The 21495-nt window shown below is 44.8% G+C and overlaps 1 protein-coding gene across 2 annotated transcripts in view; it reads right to left on the bottom strand.

The window, feature by feature from the left end:
- RFX3 (regulatory factor X3) overlaps positions 1 to 21495 on the bottom strand; it is a 638508-nt gene that overhangs the window by 306043 nt on the left and 310970 nt on the right. For both annotated transcript variants that reach the window (XM_078675714.1, XM_078675716.1), the window contains one exon: positions 8847 to 8944. In XM_078675714.1, coding sequence (XP_078531840.1) covers positions 8847 to 8944 — 98 coding nt within the window. The remainder of the gene's footprint in view (positions 1 to 8846; positions 8945 to 21495) is intronic.

The raw sequence follows: 21495 nt of genomic DNA, 5'->3' as shown, positions 1-21495 counted from the left end.
GGCAAGGCCCTTGCCCTAACAATCCTGCACTTTGAGACCTAACGAGTAGACCCTGAGAGATGGCACTCTTTGGTCAGGACTTCTTTACTCGTGTGGAACTAGACCACGAAGTCGGACAGAAAATTCCAAGATAGAGTAGTTCAAACCTTGCACATCAACATATAAGAAAGAGTGAAAGGAAGCTTCTGAGGATCCCCCAGAAGACACCTGTCCAGGGGGTGAGAGGATCCTTTTCTGCTGTATTAATATCCTGCGCACAGACTTGAGAGTCAAAACTGAAAGTATAGGGGGGCGTGGCTAGCAGTCGATCATGGCGGCCGCATAGAAGGGGAGCTCCGAGAGTGAGGCGGCTCCAAATCACTAAATCGTACACTGATCCGCATTATTAATACCTCAGAAGGCAGCCTCTGTGTTTTGGGACCGAGCGGCGCTGATCGGCGCAATTCCGGTAAAAATCGGACCCCGGGCAGCAGAGAACGGAAGTGTTATCCGGCGCGGGCCTACACAGCGACGTTGAGCCCCGACCTGGAGTGACAACCCAGGGTGGAGCGGAAGTGCAGGCGATCCGGCGGCGAGAGACCGCAAGTCGGCCGCGTAAGCTTGCGGCGGAGCCTGGACGGCGGCGGCGCCGTTGCAGAGTGCTGGCAATGCAGAAGCAGCGGCTGGGGCACATGTCACCGAGGGAAAATCCAACAAGCAGCCAACACGAGTGGAATAGCCCCAGCACTGAACATTGCCACTGGGGCGTGTCGTCACTCAACTGGAAGAGTCCGGATCCCTGGCAGACGCTCATACCCCCCAGCCCTACCGGAGCATCGAACGGCGCCGAGGAGCCTTGCACGCTACGTGTCCCCCTTGTAGCGAGTGCACAACTCGGCGCCCGGGAGAGGGGCGGTTGGTGAGCCAGAGGAGGGGAAGAGACGAGACGACCCCTCGCCTCGCTATCTGGGGTGAGTCGGGGTGCCCGAGCGGGCTGCGGGAGGAAGTTGTAAATACCGGCCTGGCCCCAAGAAGGAGAGGGGCAGTGAGACAGCCGCAGCTCACTTTCAAGATACCACATTTCCCATTCGGATATCATTGTGGGCGGACCGGTGCTGGAGCTCCTGTCACGGCGTCGCCGCGATTCCCCGGTGTGGGTCACTGCTGCGCTGCTCCCCGTGAGGCTAGACGCAGAGAGCCACGAGTCTGACCAGCTACAGAAAGACCGCGAATCAGCGCAATGACGGGCAAAGGCTCGAGGAACAACGCGACACAGGGGAGATTGGACAAATTTGCCTACGACAAACGCAATCCCCCTCAAACAGATCCACACAGGCCCACAGGAAAATCGCCAGAAGGAGATGGAACTACAAAGATCACGTTGGAAGACATCATGAAAGCATTGTGCCAGGTGCAGGTCACTGTAGGATCAATCTCCACGGACGTGGCCCTCCTACGTGCGGACCTCCATAAAATGACTGACCGAGTGAAAGAGGTAGAGATTGTCACGAAATCTCTGGTCGCGGATGTGTCTGAACTACAATCCGCAGTGGAACGCATGGAGGCTGACAACAAACTCCTTAAAGAGAAACTGGACGACCAGGAAGGGCGCTCCAGAAGAAATAACGTTCGGATTCTTGGGGTTCCAGAGACAGAGGGCATCAGAGCAATGGATCTCTACGTGGAGGAGCTAATTAACACAAGACTACAGCCCAAAGGATTGTCGTACTTCTTCTCGGTGGAAAGGGCGCATAGGGTTCCTGGCGGAAAACCTAAACCAGGCTTACCCCCCAGACCAATTCTGGCCAGACTGTTCAATTTTGGAGACCGGGACGCTATCCTACAGGCGGCGAGGGTCTCACCACCGATCAAAGTCCAGAACTCCACAATCACCTTCTTCCCAGACTACACGGCCGAAGTTTCCCGTCGTAGGAGAACATTCTTAGAAGTCAAGAAAGTACTGAGATTGAAAGGTATGCCATACTCTATGCTATTCCCGGCTAAGCTGCGAGTAGTGGCTGACAATAAAACCTGGTTCTTTGATACGCCAGAAGCTGCGCAAGACTGGTTGGAAGGCTGGCGACAAGTTGGACCACCCCGCCGCACAAACAAGAATCATCGGAACAGACAAGAGGAGGGCCAAGATGGATTCCAAGCCACGGGGGGGGGGGAACTCTGGAATACTTATCAGGGCCTGAGACGCGAGAGGATGACCACGAATCAGGTTCATGAACACCAGGTGCTGCACTAATAGCAGCATTTCGGCGCTACAGATCGTGCTGCTTGACGGAACTGAACTAGGGGAGGCCGAAGAGGGTCAATGGAGCCGCCTCCTCCACGGGACCTTTCGCCCCAACAAGAAAGTACAATGTTTTTGGGAATGGGTAAGCACTCTGCTAAGTTGGGGAGGCGGGTGGTTCAATGTCCGTTAAGCAGGGAGGCAGGGAGGGGGGGGGGGGGGTAGGGAGGAGTTAGTTTTTGTTTTCCAAGTTAAAAACGTCTTAATGGCACACGACGGCGACCACACCAGACATACACAACTACGGGGTAGACCCAGGATACCAGAAGGGAAGTCACCCTTCTACAACCTTAGACACCTTTACAATGGCACACAGTTCACACCTTACCGACAATGATAGAGTAGCGCAGATAATACCAGTGGGCCCCATGGGCTTGATGTCCTGGAATGTGAGGGGTCTGGGAGACAAAATCAAGAGGGGATTAGTACTACAGGCGATAAAAAGACAGAGACCGGCACTGGTCTTATTGCAGGAAACCCATCTTACTGGGAAGGCGTGCCTGGCGCTAGATAGAAGAGGATATCGAATGGCAGTGCACTCCGAATTCCCGTCAGGCTCTAGAGGAACAGGCATTCTGGTAAAAAAGTCCTCCCCGTTCATTATCAGGCACACAAAGGTGGATAAGCAGGGCTGCTTTGCAGCGATTCAGGGACAGTGGGAAGGTAGACTGCTGAATGTGGTTTCTGTCTATATACCTCCGACACTCCACTCGGTCATGCTGTCAGCGTTGGGGGAATTCCTCCTGGAACTGCCTGAAGGGGATATTATTATAGGGGGAGACTTTAACACGATTGTAGACGCCACAGTTGATCGTTTCCTGGCCCGACCCCACCCGCCCGGCCCCTCCCGTTTCCGAGGCTTCCTTGAGGCACTGGGGCTGGTAGATGTCTGGAGACAAATGCACCCCACTACAAATCAATACACATATTATTCCACGGTTCACAACAGACTATCATGCATAGACTATTTCCTATTGTTGGGTAACGGACTCCAGCACATTGACAAAATAGACATACAACCCAGGGGGATTTCTGATCACTCCCCGATTACTTTAATTCTATCCACCCAAGAGAAATCACGACAGAGAATATTTCCCATCTATTCAAATTATCTCAAAATCCCGAAGATTACAAAAGACCTCAAAAACACGACTAAACACTATTTTGCCGAGAACACGACATCAGTCGCCTCTGCAACCATACTATGGGAAGCATACAAAACAGTTCTTAGAGGTCAGGCGATAACCTCAATCACTGGCTACAAACGTACACGACAGCAGGAATTGTCGGAGCTAGAACTAGCACTACACACAGCGAATGCAGCGCACGCGGCAGACCCAACTCCCGACACCGCGCACACCCTGCAAATACATCAACAGCGATATCGAGATCATCTGACACAACAGACAATAGAACACATTGAAACCACCAAACATAGAATTTACGACATGGGGGACAAAGCAGGAAAAATTCTGGCCTGGTTGGACAAAAAAGGGGGAAGTACGCGTGGAATACAACAAATGTATAACAAGGACGGCATTACTCAGACACGTCCTGAGGAGATAGTCCGCATACTGGCGGACCACTTCCAAATGGTCTACACCCCAGATAGAATTGTAACAGAGGAGGAGGCACAAGACTCCCTCAGACACACTGAGATTCTTACATTGACATCGGAAGCGGTTGACGAACTGGAGGCCGACATCTCTCTTGAGGAAATACACCGGGCCATACACGCGATGCAATCCGGGAAGGCTCTGGGACCCAACGGGATCCCTATAGAGTGGTATAAAATTATGTCTGACACAATTAGCGGGCCCCTATTAGCGATGTACCTCGAATGTTTCTCTACAGCCGAACTCCCACCAGACCAGCGGACTGCAATGATAGTGGCAATTCCGAAACCCAGCAAGCCACCGGCGGAATGCACCTCCTACCGCCCAATATCCCTTCTAAACACAGAAGCAAAAAGCTTAGCGAAACTTCTAGCAAACAGCCTGATATCCCACCTCCCGAATCTGATCCACCCCGATCAATCCGGCTTCATGCCTCACAGAAACACTGCACTTAATCTCAGGCGGGTCCACGGAGTGTTGGCGCGAGTCACGCTATTATCGTCGCCAGCGGTGATACTTTCGCTGGACGCAAAGATGGCGTTCGACATGGTGGAATGGCAATACTTATTTGCAGTACTGTCACGAATGGGGTTTGGTCCAAAATTCATGGCATGGATACGACTCCTGTACACTAACCCAATGGCTCAAATTACAGCTAATGGACACATCTCCCACACAATACAACTGGCAAGAGGAACACGTCAGGGTTGTCTATAGTCGCCTTTGTTGTTTGCGATTGCACTAGAACCCTTGGCAACACTGATCAGAAAGACACCGTTACTGAAAGGCATTAGTTGGTGGGAGGGATGGGAAGACCGTCTCTCGTTGTACGCAGATGATATGCTAGTATACCTAACGGAACCGGAACAAAGTATACCGACACTGCTGACACTGTGTGACACGCATGGGAAGATCTCAGGGTACACAATAAACTGGGCAAAATCAGTGTTATTTGTCGTACGAGGCCCTACTCCCTCACTTCACGATGATTGCCCCCTCAGACTTGCAGACGAGTCCTTCAAATACCTAGGCATCCACATTACAAGGAGCCCCTCCGACTTCTTTGATAAAAACTTAAAGCCACCGCTAGAACGTCTGCGACACGATGTAAAACACTGGGCGACACTGCCCCTGACTCTCCTAGGCAGGGCGGCCCTATATAAAATGATGGCCTTGCCGAGAATTCTATATGCCCTAGACAATACCCCATTTCCAGTGCCGCCAAGATATTTCCGGCAGGTAACAGCACTGGTGTGCACCTTGCTATGGAACAATCGTCCGGCACGAATAGCACACACCAAATTGAACAGAAGCTGGTATGAGGGGGGATTGCGCTGCCAAATTTACAGGCGTACTACTGGGCGACACACCTTAAAACCATTAATCAATGGCTACTCACACCCCAAGACGACCCAGCATACAAGGCAGATAGGGAACAGATGAACTCGGACAATATGCTTGCGATGCTCTATGACAGAAGACTGGCAGTGAAACTAGTGGGACCCACAAAACACACGACCACACTATGGCACACGGCTCAAGCGAAATTGGGGTGGAAAGACAAAATCACTAAACTAACCACATTATGGGACACCAGGGTGTTCGGACACCTGAGACGCTGCAAGGGCTTTACACAGTGGGACAACATCGGTATTTCAACAGTGGGCGATTTATGGGATAAGGGAACAGTGATTCCATTTACCCAACTCCAGCAACAGTATGAGTTGGGAGCGACTGAGACCTATAGATACATACAAATTCGTCATGCGATACTGACGGCGATACAGACAGACACAGAAGTCCCGGAGGCCTCTCCACTAGAGGACTGGCTGCTTACAGACTACATGCAATGCAGCGCCACCTCACTAACGTATCGGAAACTGATAAACAACTTACCAGACCCTGCACTAAAACTAAGAGAAACATGGGCGGAAGAATTAGGTGACATGGACTACTCAGAATGGAACGAAGCATTGGCGTTCCCAAGAGAAGTGGGTATCTCGGCCAGATTCCGCTTAGTGCAACTTAAAATCCTGCACAGGGTATACTACACCAGAACCACACTTCATAAAATACATCGGGTGCAATCCCCCTATTGCCTCCGCCGCTGTGGGGAGGAGGGCACATTTCTACACACTATATGGGACTGCCCACTTATAGCTGACTACTGGAGACAAATCATGCGTACCATCTCACAGACACTGGATACATCTCTAGTACCCGAGCCGCGCAAATGTCTACTGAATATATGGGATCCCAACGACTTGTCCAGACATGGGTTGAATTGGGTCACGGTTGGTATGATAATAGCAAAGAGAGATATCGCACAGAAGTGGGGGGTGGCAGAAACCCCCACTCTAGCACAATGGTGCAGAAATATGGACATGGTAATGATCACTGAACGCGCAGTATACACAGCTAGGGCAAGTCCACGTAGGTGGAAGAAGATATGGACTCCATGGAATGTGTACAGCGGGGAGATCTGTGACCCTCTGCCGGAGGACAAGATTATAGACTCAGACGATGAATATGATGGAGATGTCTAGGGGGAAAATAGGAGATCTCTTTGGTCACCGTAGATAGATGAAGAGGTGCCTACATAAGTACCTGAAAACACTGGATCTACACTACCTACATAACTGATCTGTTGCTTTGTTCACGCTGCTGTGGCTGCCTACAGAAGTGCCCTCCATATATATATTTTATTTAATATAGTTGATGCAAGTTCTAAAACTAACACAAAAAACTTTAGACCTGGGATTTATCCGGGACACACACTGATTGTATGATATGCATTTTTATCAAACCACGCTGCCGGGCCCCAGGGTTTTTTGTTTTTTTTTGCAGAGTTTTATATAGCGCGAACTAGAACCGAACCGAATCAGTTATCAGAGCGCTTTACATAGCACCAGTTACGTTACACGAGGACACACTTTCATTTTTTTTTTTTTAGGCACGGGGAGATTAAGTGATTTGCCCAGAATCACAGGGGGTTTTTGGCGTCGTTACCGAGACTCGAACCCAGATCCCCAGGTCCGAGGTCGAGCGCCTTAGCCGTTAGGCCAACCCCTTTTTAGGCACGGGGAGATTAAGTGATTTGCCCAGAATCACAGGGGGTTTTTGGCGTCGTTACCGAGACTCGAACCCAGATCCCCAGGTCCGAGGTCGAGCGCCTTAGCCGTTAGGCCAACCCCTCCCCCCCAGGGTTGTCGGCTGAAAGGCTGTGTTAAATTGAACATTATTTGACAGACATTATCCGTGACGTGGCCGGCTCTTGGGGTTGTAGGCTATACGATGTGTACTGATAAATTTGTGTAATAAAGGTCTTTGAAAAAAAAAAACTGAAAGTTTAGAATTGGAGGAAAGGCAACGAAGGAGAAGATGGAGGGAATCTTGAATAGGGTGCTGAATGTGAAACATGAGGTGATGAAACGGCCCTGATTTTGCAGATGCCTGAAACTCATTAAAGGGTGACGACAGAGGCAAGGAGGGAATGCAAATCATTAAAGGGTGACGACAGAGGCAAGGAGGGAATGAAAATCTTCCAGAACGGTGCAGTGTCTAATATTTGGAAGATCGATGAGGGCCATGAACAACTGGATGACCTGAGAAGGACTGCCCCTATGAGATTACTAAACATCCCAGCTAAGATTCTTGTGAAATTGCCAGCAGGCAAGATGGAGAAGGTGGATGTGAAGGGGAACCCTGAACAACAATGGAGAAGATGGCTTTTCAACTTTTCCCAATCACTCAGAAATAAAACAGCTTCAAGATGTCATTGTAATGGTGGTTATAGCATCAAAAGAGTTGATAGAATAGCACTTAGAATTGGGGATAGAAAACAAACCAGTAAGGCGTGGGTAAGAAAGACTCAACCTCTCTCCTGACCTGACAAATTCATTGAGTGACAAAACAGACTCTCCTGGTGCTCAAGAAATGAACATATAGGGAATTACAGCATCAGTGGGTTTTCTAGTGAAACTCAGGGCAGAATACTGGAGAGACTATGTTTTTCCATTACCTAAGGCCACCAAATCTTCACACGATGACCTGAGAGAGTTTAAAAGATTCATTTGGCCCTTGTTCTATTTTAGGGGAAGTGTGTGTTGGTTGTTAGTGGTATGCCATGATCCAAGCAGGATTAGGTGCGGCGGGATTCCCCACTGGAGACAGGGTTGTGCGTGAGACAATTTCTCTGGGGACTCACGTTATTTTTTTGTGTCTTGCTGTACTTCTCTTCTTTCTCTGTGGGCTGTGTTTTCATACGCACGGTTGAAAGTCATGGACTTTGGAGTTTTTTTACTATGTGCTTCATGTGCTGGATATTATCAACTAAGGGGTGTGTTTTCTTTCTGTTTGCCTATATTGTTTGAACATAGTTTCAGCGTATGTAAATGCTCAATATAAATAGAATTAAAAGACAAAATGATCTTCAGGTGGAGTTTAGGCGCAGAAGCATTGAATAGATCTTGCAGCAGGTCGAGAGTCTGGTCACCATTATCAATCAGGAAACAATTAAGTACAAGGATGTACCCTCAAACTTCTAGTTGCAAGTTAATGTAAAAAGAGATACAAGCATGTGGTTGCAATTACATATACAATTCCGGAAATGAAAGCCTTCAGAGAACCTCGACTTATTATAATGCAGGAACGATTAAAACGTTCGAAACTACTGGGGAACAAGAACATGAATTGGACTTATGCATCTAACAATTAAAATAATTTCTCTGAAGCGTCTTGAAACGATGAGCGGTAGAACTAAATATAGCTAAAATTGTCCAAACTATATTCATGCCCACTTCAAAACTTAAAATGCCTAAACCGATCTAGTGTGGTGTGTTTTCTTCATTATACACCCGTAACTACTTTCTGAATTTGCAGAACAAAGGACTCGCAGACGAGTGAGCGTCATCTTATCACCATCGATGTCACTTGTGTAAGAACACACTTACATTGCTCCGTTTGTGTACACTGCGTCACTTCCGTCCACATATTGCACTTGTGCTGGGTAAACATGCTGAACTTGCTGTACAGTCTGCACCTGCTGGACCTGAAACAACAAAAAGAAAACACGGCGTCTTAAATTTCCGGAGGACCGTGCAAATGAATGATTTCTTTTCTAAACGGCCCATACACAAGAGTGCACTAAATAGTGTCGGCGACCTAAAACACATACTACAGTGGACACCTCCTTTGCTCTAACAATTTGATCCTTTTACACATTACAGAAAATCCACATTTGAAAATTAATATAATCGTCAAATATTGCTAATTGTGTTGATCAATGCAATATATATATAGTTAAACGTGTTCAACAGCATCTTACAGTAAAACCAGTTTATTAAGGTGTTAGATTATAATGTGCTACACTTGACATTGCCTGGATGGAAAATAACTTATCACGTTATTCACTAAACCGCACGTTAAGAGATTGGGAAGAGTTGAAATGGCATATGAATTTCTCACAAACCCTCATTTTGAATGTTAGTAAGTACGAAGTGAATGCCACATTCCTGTCCTAACCACAAAATCTATAGGGTTGGCTCAAAACACAGATGCTATCTAGGCTCTGTAATAAATTCAATCTATGTATTGAGACCTGCCCTTAAATAGCTTTAAAAAAAGAGATCCATTATTTATTATAAAAATAATCTTTATTAACCACATTTTTAAAAATGTCATCACAAGAATCAATATAATCACACAATTAGAGTGACACATCAAATAAAATTAATTTAAAAACACCTACACCAAGCAGTCAATTCATTTATATTCCAAATATATATTCAAAAGACTTGAGGGGATTTTTCTGGATCTAGATCATACCTTTAGTTGAAAGTCTATATAAATATATATTTAAAACACTGGAATGTTGGGACCTCAACTGAAGACAATGAAATGGCTCAGTACTAATAATGGCTGGTATAACTTCTTGCTCTATCATTCCTATGTCTGTCTTTCTGTTTCTCCCATTGTAATTTAGAATATTCTATCGTCAGTGGGTGGAATGTTCTAATAGCAGCATAGCCCTTCTGCCTGTCTATACCAGTAGTTAAAATCCCTCCATCTTCATTTTAGACCCTCTCTAGAGTCTCAGGCCTATAACTTGGAATCCCCTTTCTAGTCTATAGCCTCATTAATTATTTTCCATCAATCCAAGCCTCACAGGATGGCGGCAAAGCAGTAAAAATGTGCGGTACTCAGCCTACGGCACATTTTGTCACCTATAGTAATTTCTGTGGCATTACACAGTAAATGCAAGCAATTATTACCAACGGCTAGCAGCTGTTTGGAAAAATTGAGAAAAGGCTAAATTTACCAGAGGCAACAAAGCTGGCACTGGTTATTTTACAGATTTTCAGCAAATCTTCCAAATGCAGCTATAATGACAGAACACAAAGTGTATTTCAACACCGCAGATTCACCCGTGGTTATCTTGGTGCTGAATAACGGATGCTTTTTGTTGCTCAAGAGAATGATACACTTTTTATTGACCTGAAGAGGATGAAAGGGGTAGGTGAACTCACCGGACCAAGAACTGATCCTTGCAGAGGATACATCAGCCCAGTCGGTCACCAAACTAGAAACTTGCAATGCAATGCGTAATGTTTCAAGTGGAAGGTCAAGTGACTGCTTATTCGGACAGTGTTCGAGGTGGCCAAACACTAGACGAGAGACTGGTTGCTTTTGCTCTGGGACACGACCTCTGGCACCAAGAGCCAATGCCTTCAAATCCATGAGAGAAACTACAACCCCATCGACTTCTACGTTCTAGTGAAGTAGGGGGTGAATAGTTAGAACACAAAGCACAGTGATGTGGCAGTACAGAAAGGTAGCTGACATTTTCTCTAGAGATAAGACAGCATTGAGTGTTTTACCCATATCACCATCAGAGCAGGAAAGGAAACATGCAGTGGGATGGGTATGCTCAGACGTGAGTCCCATGCTCTCCACACCACTGGAGTCAAGCTATCCTGGCTGAAGACGGCTGATAGCCAGAAACCGGTCCTAGGATGCTTGATTCCGGTCCAGGAAAGACATGGCTTGGCAGTTCGGGCTGGACTGTTCCCATGAGGCACAGGGTCAAGACTGATTTGCATATGGCCATGTCTGAACTGGGGTGGTGTGGAGTGCAAAAAAACGATGGATTTAGGCCCAGATCTCTGTACTGGGGTGAATGTATGACATTGTTCTGCATTCTGTCCATCAACTGTTGTTTTTGCGTTTGTCACCCCGAGTGGGATGGGTATGCTCAGACGTGAGTCCCATGCTCTCCACACCACTGGAGTCAAGCTATCCTGGCTGAAGATGGCTGATAGCCAGAAACCAGTCCTAGGATGCTTGATTCCGGTCCAGGAAAGACATGGCTTGGCAGTTCGGGCTGGACTGTTCCCATGAGGCACAGGGTCAAGGCTGATTTACATATGGCCATTTCTGAACTGGGGTGGTGTGGAGTGCAGAAAAAGATGGATTTAGGTCCAGATCTCTGTACTGGGGTGAATGTATGACCATGTTCTGCATTCTGTCCATCAACTGTTGTTTTTGCATTTGTCACCCTGAGTGGGATGGGTATGCTCAGACATGAGTCCCATGCTCTCCACACCACTGGAGTCAAGCTATCCTGGCTGAAGACGGCTGATAGCCAGAAACCGGTCCTAGGATGCTTGATTCCGGTCCAGGAAAGACATGGCTTGGCAGTTCGGGCTGGACTGTTCCCATGAAGCACAGGGTCAAGGCTGATTTACATATGGCCATGTCTGAACTGGGGTGGTGTGGAGTGCAAAAAAACGATGGATTTAGGCCCAGATCTCTGTACTGGGGTGAATGTATGACATTGTTCTGCATTCTGTCCATCAACTGTTGTTTTTGCATTTGTCACCCCGAGTGGGATGGGTATGCTCAGACGTGAGTCCCATGCTCTCCACACCACTGGAGTCAAGCTATCCTGGCTGAAGACGGCTGATAGCCAGAACCCGGTCCTAGGATGCTTGATTCCGGTCCAGGAAAGACATGGCTTGGCAGTTCGGGCTGGACTGTTCCCATGAGGCACAGGATCAAGGCTGATTTGCATATGGCCATGTGTGAACTGGGGTGGTGTGGAGTGCAAAAAAACGATGGATTTAGGCCCAGATCTCTGTACTGGGGTGAATGTATGCCATTGTTCTGCATTCTGTCCAAAAACTGTTGTTTGTGCTAAGTAGTATAAGCACCCTTTGATAAAAGTATCCAACAGAGGCAAGTAACCATAGAACAGTCAAACTATGATATGACTTAGTGATAATTAATATCGACATGCAGTGGAAATAGTGTCTAATTAGTGATCAGATATAGCTTGTACTAATAATCTTACATGTCACAAATAATACATATTAAAAGTTTTTGAGCAGTTAGGATGGTACAGCTACATTGCAAGAATGCATTTACAATCTCATAAGACTGATCCTGTGTTAAGTAAACTGTGCCGAGAAGGAAGATATACTATGGCATGACCCAGGTTGAACCACTCTTGTTCATACCATTACCTGCCTGCCTATGTCTTCTAGCCAAGCTGTTCACTCTTACTTGAATCTCTTGATGCACTGCTTCTAGAATTGCATGTGTTTTTCCGCCATGATTACCATGGTTTATAATGTTCCCAATATTTTCATACACTGTTCTCTTGATTTTGCTGCTCATATCACCCCACCCTGCACTAGCTATCTTTACACATAACAACACTGCTCTTCAAGTCTAGCTCCCTGTTTACATATTGGAACACCTGATCCATCTGCAGAAAAACAAAGTAATTGAATCTTTTCATCAGTTAGAGTCTCAATACTCTTTTAGAGTCTCAATACTCTTTTCAAACTATACCATGATTTTTCTACCTTATCTTTCTTTTCTTACAGTTAACATTTTCTGTCACCCGAAATGGTCTCTCCTTTCCTTTTCTCCTCCACCTATCTAGTCCTATTTTGATGTCCAAATGTCACTGTTCTCTGGTACATCATTACCTTATGGTTTTCTCACTATTGAATAGATTATCTCGTTCATATTTTCTTCTCTTATTGCTACTCTCCATCTAGGCTAGCTTCATCTTCCTTTCATGGACTCTCTGCTTCATCATTGGGTTCTTCCCATACTGCTGCGGACAGGGCATGCTACGTGGGAGCACTTTGATCATTTGCTATGAAGTATTGAGAGATATAAGAGTGGGAGGGTCTTATCAAGTGCAAAAGTTTAAAATACCTGGCTTAGTAGGAAAACAATGTATTTGTACCTCTAGCTGGCATGATTAAAAATTGGGGAAAGAAATGTAAAAACATGCGGTTATGTGCATGGATTTCATCGGTCCACATGTTTCAAGCCCTGTCCACAAGAAACACATCTTAGAGGCCCTGGGTACCCCCTGTACCACGTACTAGGGACGTTCAAGTAAGTTATTTTATGACAATTGGGGATAAGCCAACTAAACGTACACTTGTAAGCACAGGCACTGGGGCCTGTTTGGGAAGAGATAAACCAGCAGCATCAGTCCAAACGTTTGAGGGTGATCATGCAAAAAAAATAATTACCTTACATTTACCATCTGCAAAACGGTGATAGAAAACCCCAAATGAAGAGATCAAATCACCATTTTGTAATTTTCAAGTGATTTTTAATCAATGATGGTACTCCAAAGAAAACGACTTCAATATCTGATTTTAGTCACTAAACAAACTCTTGTTAAAAACATCGGTGTCAATTGCATGATCTAACACTATTCGCTGCCAATTTACACTGCAACAAACATTAAGGATCAATTGATTTATCATGGAAAACCTGTTAGTTTTTGATAATCCAACCGGGGCTCAATGAATTTAGCAGTGAGGTCAAATTCAAACTAGAGTCATAAGGATATGGCAGTGCACGGGAAGAGATTTCCTGCATTCAAACACACCAATGCCTTCGCATCTGATCACTATCCTCCTGCTCAAAGAATAGAAACATATGCCTTTGTGTATCCACCCCACCCCCACCAGAACAAGCAAGGAGCTGATGAATAGGAATACTGGGATACAGTAACAGATGGCAGCAAACCACTAGAGAAGAGTCAAGTATTTTGAGTGCGGCCATTACTTGTTTTAAATCTTCTGTTCCTTTTTCCGTGGTCTTCTTCGGTCCTTTAGAATTGGCTGCCTACCAAACTTCCAATTGTATTCAACAGAACCTTTCCTTTCTGTAATCCACTGTCGTCAGTTTACAATCCCTGTGGCTTGCCACACCTTCTTACCAAATGCAATTCATCTTTCCATACTGCAGGAGTGCTCTCCTACATTCAAGCTGTGCAAAAGGTCAGGAATAAAACAAGGGAGTTTAGCTGATAGTGCTATTTTTATCAGCACTTACTGGGAGGCAGGCTGGCTGGAGTGTCAGATGGTTGTGGTTCATTGAAGCTCCGTGTCTACCTCTTCTGACACCAGCCTCCCAGCTGTTTACTTTGCTACTCAGCAGTGAAGCACTCGACATGTGCCTTTACAGATTCGTGCCTCGCGGCCTGGGTTCCAAGCAACGAGCTGCACCTAACATGACTTCTAAATCCTTGTCCAGTACAATTTCTTCACAAACTTCCATTGGCTACCTAGCAACCAAAAATGAGCTTCGCATAGATCTTCACCTATTAGTGGCATTATATATGTGCACACTTAGCAATCATCAAACAATCACATTGCGTTAGATTAGGTGTCCTTATATGGAATAGGCCTCTTTCTAATATATGGCTTCCCCTCCTTTGCTAGATCATTTTAATGTAACAATTGTCATTTTATCTCCCGAATAGCGAATTATCTTTATAGAAGAATAGTACAATTCAGTGTTCTCCCTAACTGGACAGTTTCCTTACATTCCTATACAGACAGTGCCTTTCAATGACTTAAGAACATGTTAAAGTCAGTAATGCCCCCAGGATGGTTTCTGTCTCTGAAGGTTCCCAACTTTGCATTGCTGAACTATTTTGAGTTTACATTTTTAAATAAAGAGTAACTTCACAAACAAAGAGTCAGAATCAAAACATTCAATACAACACAACTTTTCACATGAGGCGAACACCCTGTAACACACGTACCATCACAACTAGCATCAATTAGCACCGCTACTCACCTAATTTTGAGCAATTAATTAGCTTCCCAAAATCCAGAACCTTCAAAATATACAATTAGGTGACAAATATTGGGCTGAAGACGGCTGGAATGCCAGAAACCGGTCCTCGGAAGCTTGTTTCCAGTCCAGGGAAGACATGGCTTGGCAGTTCGGGCTGGACTGTTCCCATGAGGCACAGGGTCAGACTGATTTGCATATAGCCATGTCTGAACTGGGGTGGCAGAGTGGGCTAAAGAACGGTGATGGATTAAACCCAGATCTTTTGACTGGGTGTGAGTGTTTGATTGATTGATTCAGATGCTCCGTCCATCACCACCCCCTTTTGTACCGCTAGGAGAAGGGAGAGCCACCAATTCTTCCCCTGCTGGAAGATCCAAAATTGAAAACAATCTCCGAGCACTCTGTAAGTCACAAATGAGGTTGTGGTATCAACCATTCTGTTATTTATTTTCATATCTTATTGATAAACTTCCCCCTCGCCAGCACGTGTTTCGTCTGAGCTGACAATGTTGCAGCAGACTTCTTCAAGGCGAACCCGAATGTTGCATACACAATCTCCTAATATCCAGAAATCTATTATATCTTCAACGTGACTACTTAATAAGTATGCAGTCTGTATACTTCCAATCAAACAGGTGCATACATTTAGCACAGTTAAATTATAGATGTGCCATTATGTCTTGCGGAGAGTGCCCCCAACATGCTCTTGTTTCAATGATACTTTCGGCGTTTCGCCAGGCGACAGAACTCTTGCTTGCTGCAGACAACCATAGTTCTGGGGATTAGCCTGCGTTCTAGGCCTTTTGTACTTCCACATTCAGACAATTTTTTTTCCAGGCATTCCAAATGAGTTCTTCAGTCCTACACTCCAAATCACTCTTAGCTTCAAGTACTGGTATTTGATCTCCTTTGACTGTGAAATATGGGAGAAAGATTTTAGAATAAAGAATCATGAAATGGCAGAAATATTTTTGTGATCACGCCAAATTTCAATACAGAGGCTGATGGAAACAATTCTGCATTGGTAACTCAGAGCAGTGAGATCTCAATTGCGAGACAAATGAACTCCTTCTGAGCACCAGAAAACCAAACCTTGGAACATCTTGGTGGTTCCCATCTAAGGTTTAGCACACGATGCACCGTGATCCTCCATTTATCTGTCTGGTCAAGGTATCTAAGGTTTAATATAATAAATGCCTTTAAACTTCAGCAAAGAGCTCTTTGCATAGATTGCTACAGCTCTCTGTGTGTTGGATACCTGTCTAACCTCAAAACTGTAGCAGCGCCTGTTTGTCTGCAATCAGGAGGTTTGGGGACCTCTCAATGTAAGCCCCTGTACCTCGCTTCAGCACTCAGGCCCATCAGTATTTCAGCTGGTGCCAAAATTTTCAAGCCTTCAGGACCCAGGTCATGCTGGAGCACTAGTCTATTGTAAGAACCTGTTTGTTTCCAACCTTCACAATGATCACACATAAGGCCCTTCCACTTGAGGCAATCCCCCTTGTCCCTGCTCCTCAGATGACGTTTTGGCCTGCTCAGCCATTGTGACTTTCTGGGCAGGATCCAAGGCAGACTGCAGCATTCAAAGCACAGTGAGCAGCACCCCTTCACACGTAACAGACAGCAACCCTGGACACCAGGAGTTACAACTCTGGCCCAAAGAGCAGCCCCCTGGCACTATTAGCACCACCAGAACCGTTTAGGGACAATTACTTAATTTATAACATTTGCAAGAATGGGAAATAAATATATATATATTTTTAAGCAAGAGTGTATATATGCACACCTGAGTTGGCAGAAGCTGGATATCCATCAAAATGTGGTAGATGTTCAGTCCACAGTATTTAGAGCGGATTTACTTCCATACACTCCAAATAACGTAGAAAAGACAATTTTCTGCATTTGGGTGAATGTCTCACATCCAGAAAACTGTGAAGTAAGCCCAGAGTTTTAAAAATTGTTGTAATATGTCTTGGGCCAAGACATTTGGAAAGTGTGCACTAATGCAAGCACTATTAAAATTGAAAGGAGTAAATTGTAAGTGATTTGTGGTTGCTTGAATTAATCTCAAACACTGGTAATTGCTGGGGCCAAGCAGGACGTTTGCCTACTGGCACAATACCAAGACTGATCTGCATATGGTTGTTTCCTGTCTGAGGTGGAATGACAGGCAAACAAACAGTGGGCTGGAATGCAGCCCGGATAATTACAGGTGTCTGAGATTAATTCAAGTTCTTCATCCTTTACTTTTTGTTTTCTTACATTTCTGAAGTCGTCTGAACCTTTGTTTTCATATTGCGTCCCTTGCAAGAAAATTTCCAGCCATATTTTATGTCTGAGAGTCTTTTCGAAATTTTATTTTATTCTACTTAGAAGGGGCAAGGTCAGAAAATAAAAAAGTACACTGATCTGACACGCTCTGGCCAAAGAGAGTAGAAGTATACTTCATATCAGACAGATCTCACAGGTTTAGACACTAAATCTAACACTGGGGCCATGCAGAGAGCATACATATCGCTTAAGTTTCCTGAGTGCTATGAGCAAAAGCTGTAGATACTACTAGGACTGATAAACAACATATTAAAATGCTACATCATTATGGATGAGATGCTGCCACAAAATGATCGTCATACCCGCAAGTACCTTTTAAAACAAGGGTAAGAATATCAGCAAAAAGGGTCCCCGACGACACATTAAGTATTGCCCAAAAATCTGCTTTCAAAATATTAACGGTGTATCAATAAAGGGTATGTCTCACAATCAGTAAGGCTGAGCACTTTAAACCAGACAACAAATCAGATGCCAATACTGATCAACAATTTAAATCACTTAAAAAAGGCGTAAGAACCATAAAGCAATGCACCCGTAAGCTCATTAGTAGCTTTTATTTCAAAAGCACATATTGTTTTGATATTTTTATATCTCAAGGGAACACTGTAATACATGAGATAGACCTAAATAAATTGTGAGTAATAAAACAACCCAAAAAAATCACTCCGCTTACATTCAAACACTTACATACAATCCCATTCAATCTCCACAGACACCACACTTAATAATCGTCCTTGGGGCAAAATGTGATACACTTAACACCACCTATAACACACCCCATATGCCAAACAAAACTGTGGTTGACCTCCAAATTTTTTGTGCACACTATACAATCATTTACATTAAATGAAATGGTTTCATTAGATGAGCACAATACAAGCAAGACTAATATACAAGACAAATGTTTGGCAACAACACAACAACCAGTGTCTGATCTGCTCAAAATAATACGCCTTACCACTTGCGGTCTAGCTGAGACAGGTAGAAAAGGGAGTATTTTTCTAAGGGCTCGAAGCAGAGAAAAACAGGTACTCACAGTTTTATCTACTTGTGAATCCAGTTGCAGATTACTATCTAGCAGTACTCCTAAATTGCGAACTATTTTAACAGGCACAGGGGGGTTATTGGCAGAACCTGTCCAGAAGTCTACTGGCAGGGGGCAAGGGATTTTACTTGCAGTGCAGCAAAGTATTTCTGTCTTGTCCCCATTAAATTGTAATGAGTTATCCCTAAGCCAGCAAGCTGTTTCTCGCATGCAGCTATGGAATTTCTCCAGAGGAACTGCATCATTGCCCTCCAAGGAAAAGACGAGTTGAGTGTCGTCCGCATAATTTATAACATTAATGCCATAAGCTTTTATAAGAGAGATACGTGGGCATAGGTATAAATTAAAAAGAAGTGGGCTGATCGCTGAGCCCTGCGGAATCCCGTGTTTTACTAATCTGCTCTGAGAAAAGAAGGGCCTCAAGGTCACTGCCTGCTGCCTGTCTAAAAGACAGGACCGCAGCCAGTCCAGTGCCCTGCCCACAATGCCACATTCTTCAAGCCTCTCGATCAATATCTTATGGTTGACAGTATTGAAAGTGGCCGACATATCCAGCAGCACTAAAATGGCTGTTTGGCCACTGTCAGCACTCATTCGTAGGTCATCAAGGACAGTCACTAGAGCAGTTTCAGTGCTATGTCCTGATCGAAACCCAAATTGGACCTCGTCCAGGAGATTATTTTCTTCCGCATGTATAGAAAGAGATTTACTCACTACGCTCTCTAAGATCTTAATCGGGTAGGGAAGCAGGGAGATGGGTCTGTAATTAGAAGAGCACTGAGGGTCCAACATAGCCTTCTTTAATAGGGGAGAGACAAGTGTCTTTTTCCAGCACTCAGGTACTGTGCCACTAATTAGAGATTGGGAGCAAATTTGGTAGAGATATGGGAAAAGCTCAGTACAGCACCTTCCACATCTTATGAGGGAGCGGGTCCAGGGGGGATCCTGAAGAGCTACTGGCTGCAATGATGTTAAACTCCTCTTGTGAGGGAATCTGGAAGGACTCCAGAGGCATCATACATTCCCTGAGCAATGTTACCTCAGGAGTATTACCGCTTGGCGATAAAAGCATATCACCTTCTGTATCAGGCTCACCATCACTTGGAGCTTTTAACCCAGTTAAAATGTTATTAATTTTTTCTTCAAAAAAGACTGCCAAGTCATCACAGAGTTCTTGTGATGCTGGAATCTCACTCTTTGCGCACTCTGGATTAGACATGTCTCTAACTAAGCTAAATAAGGTTTTGAGCTGGTTGGGCGATTGCAGGATAGTTTCTTCCAGGTATTTTGCTTTGGCCTTACCCATCATTACTTTATAGCTATGCAAAAGTTTTTTCAAGGCTGCCTTGTCAGTCTCCTGGTATTTCCTCCTACTTCTCCTTTCCGCTTGTTTGCATTTAGTCTTCAACAACCTAAGCTCCTCATTGTACCAGGGTGCGGACGATTTCTTATCACCCTTGGCTTTCCTCAACGGGGCCAGCCCATCTAGTAAATTAGTAATCTGCTTGCATAAATGCAGATCATTTTTTATCCACGGAGCTATTAGTATCAAAGCCACTATTATCAACAAGCTGTGGGAGTTCTTTTAATTTCAAGATTTCAGCCCATTCCCTACCCATACGAGTGTTAACTGAGTGGGAAGTTTGTTTATTAAGGGTAGTTAGCCATAGGGAGAAAAGAACCAGGAAGTGGTCTGTCCAACACAATGGGAGTATTTCTTTCACAGCTACACCCCTTTCCCTGGCAAATATAAGATCCAACACATGGTCTCCCTGATGGGTGGGACGCAGCACCAGCTGCTGTAGATTAGTATTCTCGCATGCTTGGCACAACTCTTTAAGAGCCGTGTCGAGGTTGTCATTCTCCCAAAGATTGAAATCTCCCAGGATCAGTAGTTTCGAATGGGAGTGTGATAAATTATATATCACGTCAATCAGTTCTTGGTAGCGGGGGATAGCACCTCCCGGAGGTCTAAAACAGAGTATACCAGAGCACAGAGTACCCCTATTATCTTTAAGTGAAAACCCGAGTAGCTCAAACCCCGGGACTTCCTCCACACACAGTGGGGCAAGGTTGGTTTGTGAAATATTATAAAACCCGGGGGGCAGGCCAGGCCTAGTTCCGCTTCCCCATCTAATCGTGTCCAGGTTTCAGGGAGAAACAGGACATCCAGGTTCTGGACTTCCAGTAATAAGTGAATCTCCAATGTTTCTTAATAAGAGACCTCACAATAACCAACCCACAGTTAAGGCCATTTAACATACCTTCTTTAAGAGGAGTTTTACCACTGCTCTCTACCCTTATTTCTAAGGCCATATGCTTCGGTGCACCAATCAAAATAATGTTACTGTGATTTTATTTAGGCCTACATATTTTGAACACATAAATTGTTTATACAGCTAAGTAAGGAATATTGCAAGAGCATATTACTATAAGCGAAAAACATTTAACTTTAAAGTACGAAATGAGCTAAGCAATACTGTAATGGTTGATAATCTTCAAGTTGAAAAGTTTGAAAAAGGTCACCCACGGGAAAATAAAAACGTTAAACAAGCAGAGTAAATTATTAACACATCCTGCGCATACATCTAAAGAAGAAAAATGTAAAAACAAAAGTATCATTGCTGCCTTTTTCTCAGATGCTAAGGTGGAGAACCTCTCACAACAACAGCTGGTATTAAACAAATGACATTATCTTTCTCGAGTTGGCAGAGATTCAGCTCAAGTGGTAGTCGAATGTTCTCCTAAGGGTCGGTCCTAATCAAGAACTTTTAGTGTTGTTGACAGAAACGACATTTAGTTTTCGCTGGAATCCTAGGATGCTGTGAAACCAACCCCTTAGGGGCAGAATCTTCTCCTTGTCAAATCATTCGGGTTTCTTATTTTGAACGTTGGAAATAACTTCTGTTCATATTTAAGTGTTATATGGTGTACTCGGATTCTGCAGTTCTCGGTTTTCTTACATCACCATAGTGCAAGAGGGCTGGGCAGGTGCCCTGGCACGTCTGTCTTATCGCTGCATACCTATATCACTCCCAGCTTGACTTCTAGCAAGTAGTTGGAGAACATGCCATAGGGGGAGCCTCAGTCCACATACGGGGGCCACC

This window comes from Lissotriton helveticus, chromosome 2_1, assembly GCF_964261635.1.
Source record: "Lissotriton helveticus chromosome 2_1, aLisHel1.1, whole genome shotgun sequence".
In the NCBI taxonomy this organism is placed as follows: Eukaryota; Metazoa; Chordata; class Amphibia; order Caudata; family Salamandridae; genus Lissotriton; species Lissotriton helveticus.
Note: the sequence above shows the minus strand (reverse complement) of the source record. Positions and strands in the feature narration are given on the sequence as shown.